This window comes from Malaclemys terrapin, chromosome 3, assembly GCF_027887155.1.
Source record: "Malaclemys terrapin pileata isolate rMalTer1 chromosome 3, rMalTer1.hap1, whole genome shotgun sequence".
Taxonomy (NCBI): domain Eukaryota; kingdom Metazoa; phylum Chordata; order Testudines; family Emydidae; genus Malaclemys; species Malaclemys terrapin.
In genome coordinates, this window is record NC_071507.1 from 136,493,905 (window position 1) to 136,512,368 (window position 18,464).

An 18,464-nucleotide genomic window follows, 5' to 3' on the forward strand; every position below is an offset into this window, starting at 1 on the left:
GAGTGGTGGATGGGGAGGCTTGCGCCTACCATTCCTGCCTAGGCTGGGGAAGGTAGAAGTGTGGAGGGGTTAGGGCAAACCCAGCGATTTCAATGTTATCCATAGACTTTTAGACTATGGAGCTTGGAGTCCGTATGCTCTGAAAACAACCCCACACCGTCAAAGGGCAGGTCCTGAATTGTTTGCTGGACCTCTGGGGGAAGGCCCGACACCTGGAGCCATGTGCTCCTCCTCATGGGTATGGTGGAGGACATGGTTCAGGTACCGAGTCTGCCGCATCCAGGCCTGTAAAGAGGTCCATGCCACTGCCTTGCCCTCCTCCACCAGAGCAGCAAACTCTGCGCTAGAGTCTGACAGGATCAACTCCTAACTCATCATGGTGTTCCATGAATTAAAATTATATCTACTCAGGATTGCTTGATGGTTAGCAATCTGAAGCTGGAGCCCCCCCGCTGGATTGCACCTTCCTGCCGAAGAGGTCCAGCTTCTTTGAGTCTTTCGCTTTCGGAGTTGAGCCCTGCTGCCAGTCTCTCTTTCTCTCGTTCACTGCAACTATGACCAGCGATGCAGGCTGTGGATTTAGAATGAAGGGATGAAATACTTTCTCTCTACTCCCTTAGCTGTAGGGGGAATGGAGGCAGAAGTCTGACAGAAGGTCTTTGTGGTGGTTTGAATGGTTCTTATGATGGGTAATGCCACCCTGGAGTGCCCCTCGGGGGTTAAGATGTCCACCATGGGGTCCACAGACTCAACCACCTCCTCGGCTTGTAGCTCCATGTTATGAGCCACCCTGCACAATAGCTCCTGATGTGCTCTATCATCAATGGGGGGCGGCCCAAAGGAAGATGACCCCATCACCGCCTCGTCAGGCGAGAACGACAAAGATGCCCTAGGCAGTACTGGGCCCTCCTGTCCCTCTGGCTCCCTAGAATGGTCCTGTCTGGTGCCAGCAGCAGAGCTGGGATCCAGATGGGGTCCAAAGCTGTCTTGCTGCCTTTTGGCAGGGGACAGTCCTGGGGTGATAAAGGTGCATGCCTTTCTGAGATTATCTATTGGAATAGGTGCCCCGAGCCTGATGTTATGCCCACAGGGTCCAGAAAGGCCATTGCATGGGCCCTTGCCAATGCGCCAGCCACGACAACATCCCTGCCTCCTGTCTGTAGCGGCTCCACTCTGATTGGAGCCGGCTGCGCCTGGAGTAAGAGGACTGCCTTGGAGGACTCCGAGGGTAGAGACCACAGCAGTGCCGAGTGGACGGCAAGTGGTGCCTCGTCATTGAGGGCTTGCCTCTAGATGACGGCACACATTGCGGTACCAGAGGTCTATCCCACCTGGCGGGGGGCTGGGGTGCATTATTGGCAATCAGGCCACCTCAAACGTGTCTGCGGAGGAAAGGAGCTCCAACTCCTTCACCTGGCACTCTCTAGCAGGGGAGTCCAACAGTGCCGGACTCGACGGACCCCTCTGCTGGCCTGAAGTTGACAGTGCTGTTTCCGGCGAGAGAGGTGTCAGGTGCCCCTGCACAGGATGCACACTGCTAGCGCTGTCAATCCTGGCTGCTCTCACCGTGGGCGAGTGCCCTCTGTCAGTCTTCTTGTGAGCTTATGAGGCACTGGTGTGCGCAAGCGGTGTTGTGTTGCCACCGCGGGCTTCAACGCCGGGGAGTGCCTGTTCCAAGAGTCTCTATGCATAGAGTCCTCCCGCAGTGCCGTAGCTTCTCTAACGGAGGCCGGAAAGCTCCACATAGAGGTGCTCAGTGCAGAGTCCTGCTGGCTCAGAGCCAGCTAGGAACAGAGGGCTGCCTCCATGAGGAATTGCTTGTGCCTTAAGTCCCTTTCCTTTGTTCTCGGGTGGAACCCTCTGCAGATCGTGCAGCAATCGGTTTGATGTGCCTCCCCCAGACACTTTAGGCAGGACTCATGGGGATCACCCTTTGGCATGGGCTTGTGGGCAGGTCCCACACGGTTTAAAGCCTTGGGATTGAGGCATGCCCTGAACCCCAAGAAGGGAAGGAATTGGGGTTGGGGGAACCCCCAACTCTAACTACTGTAACTAACACTATTTACAGGCTAACAGAAAAGAGAGAGATCACTAGAGGAAACACTCGCTGAAGCAAGAGAGACACTCAGCTCCAACGACCATCACACTGGTGGTAAGAAGGAACTGAAGAGACAGTGCATCGGCAGGGACCTATATACACTGCCACGAAAGGGTGGCTCCACAGCCGACCTGATGGGAACTGCTAGGGGAAAAACCTTCCGATGACTGTGCACATGGCGCACACACCCCTACTTGGAATTGACCTGAGCAAGTACTCGAAGAACTGTTCCTTCCTACGTGTCTGTATGGCACCTATCATATTGAAGTTTCTATTCTGATTTTATAATACAAGGGTCGGCAACCTCTGGCATGCAGTTTGCTAGGGTAAGCACCCTGGCGGGCCCGGGCCGGTTTGTTTATGTGCCACGTCCGCAGGTTCGGCTGATCACGGCTCCCACTGGCCACGGTTCGCTGCTCCAGGCCAATGGGGGCTGCGGGAAGCAGTGTGGGCCGAGGGATGTGCTGGCTGTGGCTTCCCGCCACCCCCGTTGGCCTGGAACGGCGAACTGCGGCCAGTGGGAGCTGCGATCAGCCGAACCTGTGGACGCGGCAGGTAAACAAACTGGCCCAGCCCACCAGGGTGCTTACCCTGGCGAGCCGCGTGCCAGAATTTGCGGACCCCTGTTATAATACTAGTGTATGGGAAAAGGAGGTCGCAGGAAGAATTTATTTAGATGAGCTTGAAAGAGGCTCTTTTGGAGGTCTTTGACTCAGTAAGTTTCTGGTCTGTATTTTTAATTTTTACAAGCACTTTTATAAATTGAAAATAAAAAAAATACTAAATAAATATTGATATTTGGGAATACCTGCAGCTGTTCTGGTTGTATCTATACCTGTTTCTTATAAAGCTGCTGTCTTTTTCCTTTGATATCCTGCTGAAAAAAAACCATGTTAGATTATGGCAGCTGTCATTGTGTTTCACAGGAAAAAGATTTATTGAACACGCATCCCACATTCAGTATAAGAGGCTGATGGAAAACTTAAACAAAAGAGCAATTAAAATTTCATTCTATTTTCTCATCAGTTCTTAATACCATATTTTCAGTAAATTACACAAAACATTGTAATAGAGATATTTTATTTACCAAAACAGCCAGAAATTTACAGTCTTCTTTTAGAGTGACAATTACATAACAAGGTACTTAATATAATTTTAAAATTTCAAGCACATTTTGTATTTGATTAAATTTTGGATTTCCTGAGACATGCATGGCATTTCTTTAGGCTATAGTAAATTAAACACTGTGCATAGCAAAACATTCTACATTAAGAGCAGTGGTAAGTCACTGAAATTTTAGTGGTCAACAAATTGAAGTGCAACAAGAATTAAACTATTCTAGGCTTCAAAATACCTTAGACTATATCTAGAAACACGTAGTAATGAATGAGTACATTACATTTTTAACCCAGTAGTTTCTTACTAGAATACATCTACTTCACTATAGTGAATAGTAAAATATATTATAAATATCTGAACAGGCTATTTTCCAACCATGGGTTATTTACAAGTAGATTTCCCCTCAATAACTAAAGCAAGTGGTGCATTTATATTTTGGTTGCTTCTTAACTGAAATAGAACAATGCATCTTGGGCCTGATCCCAGTTTTCTCCCACAGGCAAAACAGGCATAAACCCTTCTGCATTAAGACTAGGTGATTATTGCTATTATGCTTTTTTCTAGAATTGTAAAAATACACACGAGTCTCCTCCTTTTACCACTTTAAAATGCAAACATAAATCCTACATTTTTCATCTTTTGGTTAAACATAGCAGTACCTCCTGTGTAATTTTTTCAAAGGCCTCTGGGTATTTTTGTGAGTTGTGCACTATAGAGAGAGCCTTTTACTGGATTAAATGCAACTTCAGTGGAAGTTTTGCCTATTTAAAAACATAAAGATCAGACCCAGTATGTTTCATGGGTTTGTACTATTAGAAGTCCTGCATCACTATTCACTTTTTTCTGTCTTACATTAGACATTCCACTGGCTCACAAAGCAGAAATTGATTGGCAGCTGAATAAGTAGTAAATTTTGGTGAACCAGTCTCCTTTATATACAAATTAGAGCAGCAGACAGTTAATAGAAAGAACCAGTATGCCATGTTTTATGTGAGCAAATGCAGTATCTGACACCTCAATTCCAAGGTCATAGTTGATAGAAAATTCACTTTCTACACTGTGACCGCTTAGAGATTGTTACTATCATACACTCTATGGCATTTTGGGCACACAGTTATTCTTCATCAACATTTAAGCAACTAGGTTTTTGTAAACATGATTATAAACGAAAACACTGTGTACTCAAATGATTTGCTATGAGCTAGATTGTACCACAAATCTCATACATTGAGTAGTACCCTGAATAAGGGTGACAGAATCAGGCCACATTAGTAATACATTTCTACAGCCAGGTAGGAAAATAACACACCTAAAATGTAACTGATTTAAACTCTGTCAATTGCACACAACAAAATATTAATATCCACAACAAAGTCATAAAAACACATTTTGTAAAATGCATGCTTTGTTTATAAAATACATATAAGCACATTCTCTTACAAAATATTGTAACAAGTTGGTTACATTGGAACTATACAGGAATTCTTAGAAATAAAGTTACTTTAAAAACAGATTTAAGATTTAAATCTGGACAGAAGTAGCAGACTATGACAATATTTTGAAGAGGTTCACAAAAAGAAAGGAATAAAAGATGGTGAGGGTTTACTGAATTGTTTAATATAGGTAATAGAAAGTTAGAACTTCTTTGCAAGTAAAAGGACCAGAACTAATACTTACAGAATCTAGAACAATTTGCCAGAGATTTCTACCTTATCTTAAATAGAATATATGTAGGATTCTTTTAAATCAAATTATGTCTTTCTCTTTTATTAAGTACAGACGTTTTGCAAAAACCTAAGACACCAAAAAATAATTTACTTGTCCAAGTGCATAAAAATGTATTGATCTAATCTCTATTTCCTACCACCAGCAATAAAAACTCTATATACAATATATTTTCCTGTAAAACATTATAAAGGGCACCTGAAAAATCCATGCAAGAGACTATCAAAAAAGGTATGTAATATGCAAGTATATACTATGTACACAGTGTGTACAGAATTTCATGGTGAAAGACACTTATTAAGGATTCTTCTGTTCCAAAAACTTGTTAAGTCTGTGACAGAACATTGGCACCACAAGACAAAAGGAACTCTACAAATAAAGCTGATCCAAGATTGAAGCTGTGCATTCACAAGATGACAGCCATAAGGGGTTAACAGTATGTGCAAAATAGATGGACATGCTCTTTTGCTTGGGGAAAAAAGGCAAGGCAACTTTTTCAAATCTGTGCAATATAGACAAGGGTTCTGAGAGTACAGGGGATGGACTACGCTTCAGTTTAGATATAGCCTATGGAAATAAATAAGTATATAAAAAACTTACGTGGGCCTGTCAGAAGCTGAAGTCTACAACTGAATTAATAGGGCCTTAACACACTTTTATAAATGAATTATCTGGCTTTAGAAACATTGCTACTTGGCCTTGGAGAGCATTTCTTGCGTATGGTCATCACTGCTTTCCCCTGTCACGGTTGCTCAGTAGTATGTCACCAGTGATTTTAAGCATTGCTATGGAGCACAGGTATAATAGCGAGTGATTGCCTTTAATAATCATTAATAGTTTTTATTTTTGCCTAATTACCATTAATGCAGTATTATCTATTATGAATACTATGGCAAACAGTTACCTACATCTAACAATAAAGATTTTAATGGCAATCATTGCAATGTGTTTTGACTTAGACTCAGGGAAAGGTGGAGGATACCGTCCAAGTCCAGAGTCTAAGCTCAAATACAGTGAGAAAGTGGATCAAGATACTTACCTGGATCGCTCTCTGCAACCCAAATTCAGACTTTTAGCTGAACATACTTCAAGGGCAGCTGTTCCTAAAAACTTAAAAAATACAGACTCCAAACCCTTTTCAAGGCCATTTGACTCTTTTGGGTTGATTGCTTACATGTTGTGAAGAAATGAGATTCACTGTGTTTGCAGAAGTCTTCTCCCCTCAACCCAATTTTATGAAAGTGTTCTCTACTCTGAGCTATTATACTCCACCTACTAGAAAGTAAAAGGCAGCTCCACCACCCCTCAAAAACAAATACCTTATCACACACTCACTATATATCCAGGCACTGATATTTGCTGCTTCTAAAAAACAGGGACTCTGGATGCTGCCACTTCATCTATAGGCAAATCTCAAATTAATTCCAAACTTTGATAAATGTACTATCTGGGTAGAAAGTAAGTCCAGATTTTAAGAAGGTTGTGGAATTTTGATTATAAAATGGGAGTTGGGTACCTAGGTGGTTTTGAAAATCCTCGTAGGCACTTAATTGCATCTTCAAGCATCTGAATATTTTTTAAAATCTGCCCTTTGGTGCTGTTATGTGAACCTTTGAGAACAATGTGCTTCCACTGCAAAGTCACTGGTTAAGAAGCAATATTTTTTTAAACTAGGGAAAGATATTTCCAATTGACTAGTGGGGTTACAATAATTTCAAACCAGCATAAACTGGAGGGACTGTAGCAGTCAAATTTGAAGAGTAAATGTTGGCTGTGGGGGAAAAACAGGCAACCAAAAGTTGAATGTAAACTGTCTAAAAAGTGCTAGGAAGCAGTATGCAAGAGATGAAAAGGACCTAAAGCTGAGAAAAACTTTAAGTTAAAGAGACTTCCTCCCTTCAAAACCTCTTACTTCAGAAGTACTACTGATGGTCTGAGCCTTTCCCAGTTCATGTAGGAGGAAGCATGAGCATCCCTTTAAGTTGCTGAGAGCTAGAAAGCTAGAAATGAGGAAATAACTAAAGTAATTGTGCACTCCCAGGCTTGTAAATACTTTAAAGAAGAAGTAACAAATAAACAAATAAAAAGGTATAGTTATTTAAGGAACTAATACTAAAAGGGCATACATTAATTTCCTACCGAGACTGTATGAAAGTGGTTAGAACGGGGGGGCAGAGAGTTGATACCTGCTCTATGTCCTACACTGTCACTGATTCACTGTGTGACTGTGGTCAGGTCACTAAATCATCTATAGCTCAGTTTATCTACCTGAAAAATAAAAATACTACTTACCTACTTTGAAAAAGAATTTTGAGATCCTTAGAAATGAAGTCTGACAGTGCAAAATATTTAGAAGATACCATTTAACAGAATACAACATATTGAAGGTGCACTGTAACATCCCAGACTACATATTAGGCTAGGTCTACGCTAAAGCTTATATTGGCATAACTTATGTTGCTCAGGTGTGTGAATAAGCCACCGCTCTGAGTGACATAAGTTACACTGATATAAGCGCTGTGTAGACAGCACCATGTCGGTGGGAGACCTTCTCGCAGAAGTGGTTTTATTATGCTGAGAGGCGAGCTCTCTCCCGTCAGCATAGAGCATCATCACCAGACGTGCTGCAGTGGCACAGCTGCATTGCTGTAGTGCTTCTAGTGTAGACAACCCTTAGTCAAGATAGGCATTTCTCAGGCATGTTGAAGGCACCAAGCTACTCATTTCTCAATACACAAAAGGGAAACAATCCTGCATTCCTTGCATACCCAAATTTATCTTCAATGGGTATGCATGGAATGCAGGATAGGATCCAAGATTATTGCTTATCACACTTTGGGTCAGATTCTCTCTATTCTGTATTTTGTGTAGTCACACCAGGGCATTTGTTATGATTTAGTAGAATTTTACACTCACTCTGCCCCGATACAAGTGACTACACAAGATGCAGGGCAATGCTCTATTCTTTCTCCCCTTCCCTCTCCCTCCCTCCTTTTATTTACATACATACATACACACACAAACGCACGCGCACACACAATCTTGAGGCTGCTCTAAACTACACTAGGACCCAACAAGCGCAGAACTGATCCCACCACTGGGAACCACAAATGGCTCTTCTGCAGCCCCTTTTGTAAACTACACCCCACACCCCTTGGCTGTAGCTGAGAATATGGTCCTATATGTTAATCTTAGTTAAAAATAAGTTGGAATTTCCATGCCTATGATGTTTGGGGGCTTACTAATAGAATCATTTAAATAATCGGAAGAGAAATCTTACATACAATTTGCCATCCTGGATGTATAAAACAGTTAAAGAATTTCAGACAGTTTCCCTGCATAAGTTTGGCGAAAACTGTCTTTAATCTACGGAGACAAGTTTCAGATAAACTCTTCCTTCCTTCACATTAAGAGGTCACTAACAAATATCAGCAACATCATGTCATTAAGATTAAATTTAAACATGTTTCAGAAATAAAGTTTCACTTTTTCAATCCTGCACTGCGACTGCATGGGCAGATTACTGTGCCTGCACAAAATTCTATTAAGTCAATGGGACTCGAATGGGCAGTTTACATGAAAATCACAATGCAGGATCAGGGCCTAAAGTAAGTAAAAATAAAATAAAATAAAAAAAGCAATTATACTATGCTACAGATTAAATATTTGCCAACATACTCTCAAATTTACCACAACTATGAAACCAAATAGTGAAACCCCAAACTTGGACCACTATGGGATTTGCTCTATTCAGAACTGGGTAAGTGCCAAAAAAGCATTGCTAGACATAGACCATTGTTGAGTAGTGTCTCAGAAACAACCAGGTCTACAAATGAATGATTTATAATAATTGAAACCTGAGAATCTCAGCTTTCAAACAGTATTAAGCACTCATTTCTAGCAATGACATGTTATGAAATGCAATAAGACCACTCAATTACTATCTTGCTTTATTTTCTCCTCACCTGAATTCTGACATGATTTTGGTAGCTGCTACCTTTAGTACTGCAGGAAATCAATGAACTGTCTGAAACCATTTGAAATCTTAGCTTTCAAGTTAACAGACAAAATTCATTCTAGTGGCCAAGACTATGTGCTGCTAAAATCATGTAACAAAGACTGCTCTAGAAAATGAATCAATTGTAGGACTAGTAAATATTTATGTGACTTGTAATCTTTTCAACTTTTTCCAAACACTGGATCTAGGTCTGCAATAAGTAATACAAAAGTCTATCCCTGGTAAACATTAAAGAAAATCTTGTTTAAGAAACAGCTTATTTTGAGCAATGTCATCACTCAGATACTTTCCCCCCTCATTTTAGTTACTGTTATTCCTTCTTTAATTTTAATCTAGTTAGAAGATCTCAATGCATTTTGTTGACACTCCATAGTTACAAAAAAATACAGAATGCAAAATCCAAATACAAGACTAATCTGGAGTTAAATAACCTTTCATCAATTTTTGAAACCAAAAGCTTTAAAAGCTGTAAATTTCAGAACAATTTCACACCATTCTTAGTGTTTGTACCACAGACAAGACAAATGTTAAAGTAAACTCTCCGCGTGCTACAAGGTGTACACATGATATAACAATTGCTATGTTATTTCATGCACCACAAATATTTATCCTCTGAGGAACGATCGAGACAAAATTCTAATCACAGTAGTATTCAACTCTGAAACACGGCTTTATAGCTAAAGGTAATAAATGTAAATATGCTAAATTCTGTCTCACTCTACTTGAGTCACCTCTGAATTATTCCAGATAGAGTTTCTGTAAGCTTTACATAAAGATTATGAATAAAAAGCATCTAGCATTTCACAAAATATTCTCGAATTAAAATAGCCTAGAGATGCAATATTGCTCACTATTATTTTAGCCCCTAAAAGGAGTCAAAGTTAATTCTAACAGGTACAGTAATAGCGCATACTACATTCAAAGGTTATTTTTTTTTAAGTATATTTACGATAAAAGACATCTTGATTGGCTGAATTAGAATTTCCAGCGTCATTTTCACCTCTGAGATGGACTGAATGCATTTACAAACAAGGGCAGCGGCACCTCACATAAGCCATTGTTCTTTTTCCTTACTGTATTTCTCAGACCACTTGCGAGTGAGCTCCAGATACATAGTTGGTTTATGAGGCTTGTAATCCAGGTAAGTTACCTGTCCAGTTTTCTTAGGAATAGCTTTTTCAATTTGAGTCCCTTCATGCCATTCATTGAAAGAGGTGATGGAAATAATTTCTGGTCGCACCAAAAGTGCTGCACTGAAGGCAGTCTCATAATACTTCCCATTAACACGGTTGCGGGTGTTGTGGTTATTCCATGGTCGGATGCTGGTGTCAATGTATCCTGGTCCCACACTTGGAATGAACATTAAGTTGCTGCTGTCACAAAAGGCTTTTAGACTTGGCCAATTGTGATGAGATGAGCCATAAGAAAAGCCATTGGTGGCAAAGTATGTATAAATTCCATCAAAACCACTTCTGTGGATTTCATGTTTATGTTTTTCTTCCACTAGAAGTGCAATGAATAATCCATCATATGGTGTATTGCGAATGCTCTGGGATCCAGAAACAGTTAATAGATTTGCCCATATTTCAGGGATTGTTACATAAGAATCATAAACATAAAACATGGGGAGGGTTCTGCCTGTGCTGGTCTTATGCCTGTAAAAAGCTGGATGGCCTCCATATCTATAAAGCAAACAATATGGTAAATATTCATAATAATATGCCAGTTGGGAGAGAATCTTTCACATACTGAACTGAGGAATTTTTTATGAATTTTAAAACTTTATGTTCAAGATGAATTTAATTCAGTAATGTGGCCATTCAAATATATATTTTAACCATACATATGCTGGAAATTTATGTATTACAGCAAGGAGATAATAATCTATTGCATAACTTAATTATTAGTGTCAAGTCCTACAAGTAGCCATCACTTTCCTCTCAAAGGCAAAACATTAATTCGCTGAATCGTTATGGAAGATACTCTAAGTGGCAGCAATAAAACAAAAACTGTTCATAACTTCTTTGACTCTCAGGCTGGATTGAATTTAAGGATATTATGGGTTAGCCCATTAGAAGTTTAGCTGGCAACCTGTCAGCCTACAAAGTTTTTTGTTTTAAATAAACAAATATAAGTGTCTAAGAGCTTAAATAAAAGCAGTTAGAAATGTCAGTCTAAGGTGTCATGAAGCATGTGATAAAAATTGGTTACTAACCTGGTTCCATAACTGTTAGTCTTTGAGATGTGTGTCCATACGTCCATTCCACTCTTGGCATTGGCGTGCCCAGCGCACAGCAATCAGAAACTTTTCCCCTCAGCGGCACCTGTTGGGGTGGCTCAAGCTCCACCTGCTGCTACACACCACTGCATGTAGGTATAAAGGGCAGAGTCGTCTCTAGCCTCCCTCAGTTCCTTCTTGCCATAAGTCTGATGAAGAGGGGTAGGAAGGCGGGTCATGGAATGGTCGTATGCAACACATCTCAAAGAACGACAGTTATGGAACAAGTTAGTAACAGTTTTTCTTCGAGTGACTGCACATGTGCATTCCGCTCTTGGTGACTCACAAACTGTAAGACAGTGGGCAGGATCGGAGCGTATTTCAATAAAGATTGGAGAGCAAGTCATCCCACTCTCGCATCATCTCTGGAGTCTTGAACCACAGTACAGTGGGAAGCAAGCATGTGGACTGAGGAGCAGGCTGACACTCTACAAATGTCTGCAATTGAAACTTGTGCCAGAAAATCTGCCGAGGCTGACTGTCACCTCATCAAATGAGCTGTGACTCTGTCAGGTGGAGCGACATTAGCCAAGTCATAGTTCATGCATATGCAGGATGTAATCTGGGAAGATGTTCTCTGAATGGAGGAGACTGACTGACCTCTTACTCTGTCTGCCACTGCTACAAACAACTGGGAGGATTTACAAAAGTAACTGGTTCTGTCCTGGTGAAAGGACAAGCCTTTTCTGACAGCCAGGGCTGGCTCCAGGGTTTTTGCTGCCCCAAGCGGCGGAAAAAAAAAAAAAAAAAAAAAAGCCGCGATCGCGATTGGCGGCAATTCGGCGATAGCTTCACCATGCCGCTTTCTTCTTCGGTGGCAGGTCCTTCCCTCCGAGAGGGACCAAGGGACCCGCCACTGAAGTGCCGCAGAAAAGCCTGACGTGCCGCCCCTTCCCCTTGGCCGCCCCAAGCACCTGCTTGCTGAGCTGGTGCCTGGAGCTGGCCCTGCTGACAGCCAAGGTATGCAAACACTCTTCGTCCCTGGTTGTATATGTTTTTGGGTAGAACACAAGCAAAAAAATTGGCCAGTTGATGTGGAAATAGGAAACCACCTGTGGGATGAACTTTGGATGGATGAGGACACAAGTAAACCTTGTCCTTAAAAAAGATTGTATATAAAGGCCTTGATATTACTGCCCGCACCTCCCCTACTCTTCTAGCTAAGATAATGGCCACCACAGATGCTACACTACCTTCATTGACAGATGCAGCAGCGAGCAGGTAGCCAATGATTCAGATGGGGGGAGGGGCACATCTAAGTTTAGATCCTCTGGGGGAACAGGGTCTTGCACTTGAGGATATAATTTGATTAGGGCCATTTCACTGGAGAAAATAGAGCAATTATCCACTTCAGGAACGGTGAAATAACAGCCAGATGTACTTTGATGGAACTGCCAAATCTTGGTGTAAGTAGTCCAGAATATGTTGAACTGAAGCTGGTCAGTGATACCCCATAATGGTGAGACCAGATAGAGAAACCCTGCAACTTAACAAGGTAAATAACTCTTCTAGAAGGCTTTCTACTATTTAGCAGGACCACCTGAACATCTTTCAAGCAAGCCTGCTCTCTAGCATCTACCTTATGGAGCATCCATGCAGTTAAGTGAAGGGACTATAGGCTCAGGTGGAGTAGGCACCCGTGATCCTAGGAGATTAGATCCGAGTCTAATGAAAGTGAAACTAGAGGTTTCATTGACAGCGCCATGAGAGTGGAGAACCAGTGCTGATGGATCTATGCTGGGACTGTAAGCATGACTCTGGACTGGTCCTGTCTTATCTTTTGCAATACTCTATGAATGAGTGGGACTGGTGGGAAAGCACAGAGGAGCTTGCCTGCCTATGTCAGTAAAGGGACATCTGTTATGGAACCTACAAGTGAAATTAATTCATGCAGCAACTTATAAGCATTCCATAAAGTCTAGACACTAAATACATACTTATAAGTCTAATATCTAACTTGAACAATACTAACATACAGATGAGCTGGTCTGGTTTCCAGCTATGAATTTGTTAGTGCTCAGCTGATGCCAACAGCCTTGGCAAGAGTTGGCACTTAGTCTGCCAGCGCATAGACAGTATATCACACTTTCACAGTGCTCAAGACCCACTCCAAAGTAATCTGGAACAAAGCACAGCCGAAGTGGGAAAGATGGTTTGCAAAGGAGGTTCAGTTCTGGAGACATAGAGACTAGTATGTCAACCTTGACTGGCCCATTAAAATGCCTGCTTTGTGGTTCCTGCGTGTCTTGAGGGGCCCAGAGCTGGAGCCAACGCAGCAGGAGGTGGAGACCTACACATATAATCCCTGAAATTCTTTTTGATATGTCCTGTCGAGGAGAGGAGCAGTGTGTCTGCTGTGGCCAACCATGCTTCCTAACTGGGGCAGATGTGCACAACCAAAAGGACTTCAGGGTTGCTCTAGAGTCCCTAACTCCATGGACTTTGCTGTTTCTCTAGTCTGAGGCTAGAGAAGGACCATTGAATAGCAAATCCTGGATAGTACTCTGAACTTCAGCAGAAAGACCAGAAGACTGCAGCCACGATGATCTATGTACGGCCACTGTGGAGGCCATGGTTCTAGCTGCTGAGTCCAATCCTGCCTGCAGTGAAGTTCTCATTGACCAAGGAAGAGAATTCCTGCCTAGCATTCTCCAGAAGCAGCTCCTTGAACTTTTCCATGGAACCCGACAAATTAAAATCATATTGTCTCAACAGAGCCGGTTGGTTGGTGATATGCAACTGCAAACCTCCGTTGAATAAATCTTTCTGCTGAATAAGTCTAGCTCTTAGCATTTTTTGATTTGAGAGTGGAAGGCTGGTATTCCTGTCACTCTCTCTCATTAGCCACTGCAACAGCTAATGAGCCCAGAGGTGGGCAAGTATAAAGGTAAACCCTTGGGAGGGTATATATTACTTTCTTTCTGCCCTTTAAGAAGTGGGCGGCAAAAAGGATGGAGTCTGCCATAAAGTCTTTATCGGCTCTATATCTACTCTCTTTAATAACTCCTGATAAACCTCAAATCATCAAGAGGAGGTGAAGTTGTGCTGGATGAAATGGCCTCGTCTGGAGAGGCCAAAGAGGAAGCCAAGACTTGAGAGGGTAGAACCTCTTCTACTGGCCGTTTTCCCATTCTAGACCATCCTGTTGATGCTCGATACTGGACTCAGTGCTGGATTCTGGGGACAGAGCTGCTTGGTGCATAGACTCAGGACTTCTAGATGAGGGCACTGAGTCCTGGTCAATGCTACAAACTTATGCCGGTATAATTATATTGCTCAGGGGTGTGCCGAACTCCCAGTGTAGACAGTGCTATGTCGATGGAAGGCTTTCTCCTGTCAGCATAGGTAGCGTCTTCACTAAGAACTGTAATGGTACAGCAACACTGTAAGCGTAGACAAGTCCTGAGTATGTATGGTGAGAATACCTGGAAGCTGGGGGAAATCTGCAAAGGTTCCAAAATGGCCACTAATGCAGGGCAGGGTCCCACTCTCCTGGCTACATTCCAATGACAGGTCCAATTGAAGGGTTCTGGGGGTAGTTGGAAAGAGAGGATCTGTGCGGAGACTGACAGGTCCTGCTTCAGGGTTGTGATAAGCAAGATCCCATCCTTGAGTCCAATGAGGATTCCCCTTCTTCTGATGATGGCAGGGCCAATCCAGTCAGTGCCAGAGACTAATGTTGAGGGCCTGGAGATGAAAGCAGTGATGCCATCATAACAGAGTTGCAAGGGTCCACCTGTCCGGGAAGCAGGCAACTGAACTACTGGAGGTTGAATCAGTGACAGCAGCGCCAAAGGACCAGACACCTGTAAAAAAGGAGACACCAACACCAAGAAGAAGAACAGGTTTTTGCTGCTGCAAACGTCTGGCACTGAGGTGGTCTCTTGTTGCAGGGCCAAAAAAGCTAACAGTGTTCCTTGCAGAACCCAAGCCAACTGTTCTGACTTAGGCACTGATTTGGAGAAGAAGTGCTTAGGTTTCAGGTGCACACTACTCTACTCCTTCTTGATCCTCTTACCAGACTAAGGGTGGAGACCATCTCCTGGCTGGTATCTCTCTGAAAGCTTTGTATTTCTTCCTTGGCATGGGCAAGGAAGAACAGTGCCGGGATTCCAATAAAGTGGAAGGTGCGCTTCTCACTCAAGCTGCAGCACTCGGCATACAGTCAGACTGGAATGGTGAGCGCCATGTATATCAGCAGGAATTTCAGCCTTCTCTCCCTATCCTTCATCCTCAGCTTGAACTCCCTGCAAATCTGGCACTGGTCCTTCACTTGTGCTTCCCCGAAAGCACTTCAGGCAGCTATTTTGTAGGTCACTCACTGGCCTAGGCCGGAGGAAGAAGCACAAAGCTTGAAACCCAGTGGTCAGGGCATACCTTGATAGCGTGAACAGAAAAAACCCCAAATGGGAAAAAACAAACAAGAAGTTCATTTTTATTATATAACACAGCTAAAACTTAACATCTATCCTAACAACACTAAAGACTAGACTTAATTATATACATACATACTATGTTCGCAAAGGCTGAGAGAAACAACTGTTCTGGAATAGATCATAATTCCAATGACTGTTGCAGGAGTTAAGAAGAAACTGAGGGGGATTAGGAGTGGCTACGCATGCAGCAGCAGGGGGAACTCAAGCCACTCAACGAGTATCACTGAGGGAAAACGTTTCTGCTGGCCATGTACTGGTGCTCCAACACCAAGAGTTGACTGCACATGTGTAACTACTAAAAGAAGAAGAAATTTTAAATGTAGTTGTCTATTGCATGTCCACATAACATGCATGTCCCAATACTTTAAAATGTGCATACCTTGTGTCTGAGTTCTAGGTCAGTCAGTTACAAGCAAAGCAGCCCCTTTCATTTCTCTCAAGATCAGGTCATACCATATACAGTTTAAGAGTTCACACAATAGCTGAGAAATATCTATCAGAGCATGTGATAATGCCAAATACATACATTTTAGAAAGCACTTACTTGTCTACAATGTACTTCACATTGCTGTACATACTGCGATCATCTCGATCTTTATATGGCTCAATATGAAAAGTGACCTGTAAAATGAAAATGCAATAAATGCAATATGGATTATAAAACATTACAGAACATAAAAGCCATTTGGTGTTATTTGTCTAAGTAGTATCAGGCACACCAACAGAGCTCTAGAAAGAGGGATTTTGAAAAGTCTCCACAATGCTGTGTGTGTAATTTATTCAAGACCACTATTCCTGAAGACTAACTCAATAAGACTCACTATTTTTGGACTGCCAAGATTAACAACACAGATTCAATGAAAAAATAGAAAACTATACACCTACTCTTTATTACTAGTTTTATATAAGATTGCTTTTCTAAGCTACTATAATAAGCATGTTGGGAAAAAACTACTAAAATACATAAATATAGAGAGTATTCTAAGCTAGTTAACTAAAAGATTATCTATTTACAATTCAAAAGCTGATTATAAAAAACTTTGATCAGCTGTATTCTATTTCTAAACTGCAACAATATATTCCAGTTGTTACAGATAATATTTCTCCAAGGAGAGCTTTCAGTGAGAAATTAGATTTTAAAATGCAGAATGTGAGAAGTTTACCTTTAATTTAGAGTTTTATAGGTTCATCAACAGCAATAAATACCTAGGCACTAAATCTAATATACTACCAATGCTATTTCAGGAATGGGGCTTATGAAATTATTTATGCTATAAACTTCAGCTCACTTCAAACTAAACGCCATTGTTTTCAACTACCCAATTAAAAGGAAGAATGTTTTTACATTAATCATTGCTGGCAGTTTTTCAGAAGCAGTTTTTAGGTAAAATGCATATAATAAAACCAATATTCAGCCAGTCTCCAGTGAAATTTGTCACTATTACAAAGATTTTTTCACAAACTGAAGTGAAACACACTGCTGGACTAAATTGTTAGGATTGTTAAGCTTCCCTCAATTGTCCTATTATTTCTTTTTACTTCAGTCCAATAAAGAGGCAAAGCATACTTGACAAGGGTACTTCTAGTTACACACTGTTATATGACCTTGTTTTTCTCTCTTTAGATTGAAAATAATTTCTTTTGCATAATGATTCTGAGTTTATTGACAAGTCTATCATCTTTAACTCTAATCATTTTCTCATTCAAATTGCAAGGATGCTTGCAAAATAGAATATTGAAGATGAAATTCACTGTGCTAAGAATAGACGTTGAGTATAGGTACTGAGAAAAAAATTATTCCAATGCTACTGCTAATCTCTTTCCTGCTAACTTCCTGATTTTAATTTTAATCCATTAACACTTTAGGGAATAATACATTACAACCTTTATATTTCCTAATGCAGAAGAGAACTGTTCAACCAGTATTAACTGAATCAAAAAATAATTTTGGGTCTTTTTGCACATCGTTTGTGAACTACTCCTGATAGTTGAGAACATATTTAAGCTTTCCTAAGTCATCACCAAATATTTTGGGTGAGCAATTTTTAGACTATTGGTTGTCTGTAAGTTGTTCACTTTGAGTATTCACTATTCAAGAGAATGCTCATATGGTTTTGTTTCTTCTCGCTGATTATAAATAACATACACATGACAAATAGTTACCAGATAAATAATGTACTTAAGGTATGAATCTGAAACCAGAATTTGTGAACATTTTTCTGCATATTCCTGAACAACGAATAGCAGCAACTCAAATTTGGGCTTTTTATTATTAAGTCTTTTCCATTATTTGACTAGTTCTTATACTAATACAGTATCTCCTATCCCTCACTTTATTTCATGGTATGAACTACTGGGGCAGTCTCATAGATAACAGAGAAAAACCTTAGGGCAGGTCTTCACTACGGGGGGAGGGGGGGGCTCGATTTAAGATACGCAAATTCAGCTACGCGAATAGCGTAACTGAATTCAACCTATCGGAGCCGACTTACCCCGCTGTGAGGACGGTGGCAAAAATCGACCTCCGTGGCTCCCCGTCGACGGCGCTTACTCCCACCTCCGCTGGTGGAGTAAAAGCGTCGATTCGGGGATCGATTTTCGCGTCCTGACAAGACGCGGTAATTCGATCCCCGAGAGATCGATTTCTACCCGCCGATTCAGGCGGGTAGTGTAGACCTAGCCTTAGAGAACTGGAAAAGGATAAAGGGGTGTTAACATTCTGGGTTATGAGCATATATGTAATACCAATACTGGGCTATAAGGGGTACTTAAAAGTATAGATATAGTACC

At 41.5% G+C, this 18,464-nt stretch overlaps 1 protein-coding gene across 2 annotated transcripts in view; it reads right to left on the reverse strand.

The window, feature by feature from the left end:
- Positions 1-3,161: 3,161 nt before the first annotated feature.
- The window catches only part of MANEA (mannosidase endo-alpha), a 32,055-nt gene continuing 16,752 nt past the window's right edge, over positions 3,162-18,464 (reverse strand). For both annotated transcript variants that reach the window (XM_054022263.1, XM_054022264.1), the window contains exons 4-5: positions 16,219-16,295; positions 3,162-10,642 (exon numbers count right to left, since the gene is read on the reverse strand). In XM_054022263.1, coding sequence (XP_053878238.1) covers positions 10,006-10,642; positions 16,219-16,295 — 714 coding nt within the window. In that variant the 3' untranslated portion in view covers positions 3,162-10,005. The remainder of the gene's footprint in view (positions 10,643-16,218; positions 16,296-18,464) is intronic.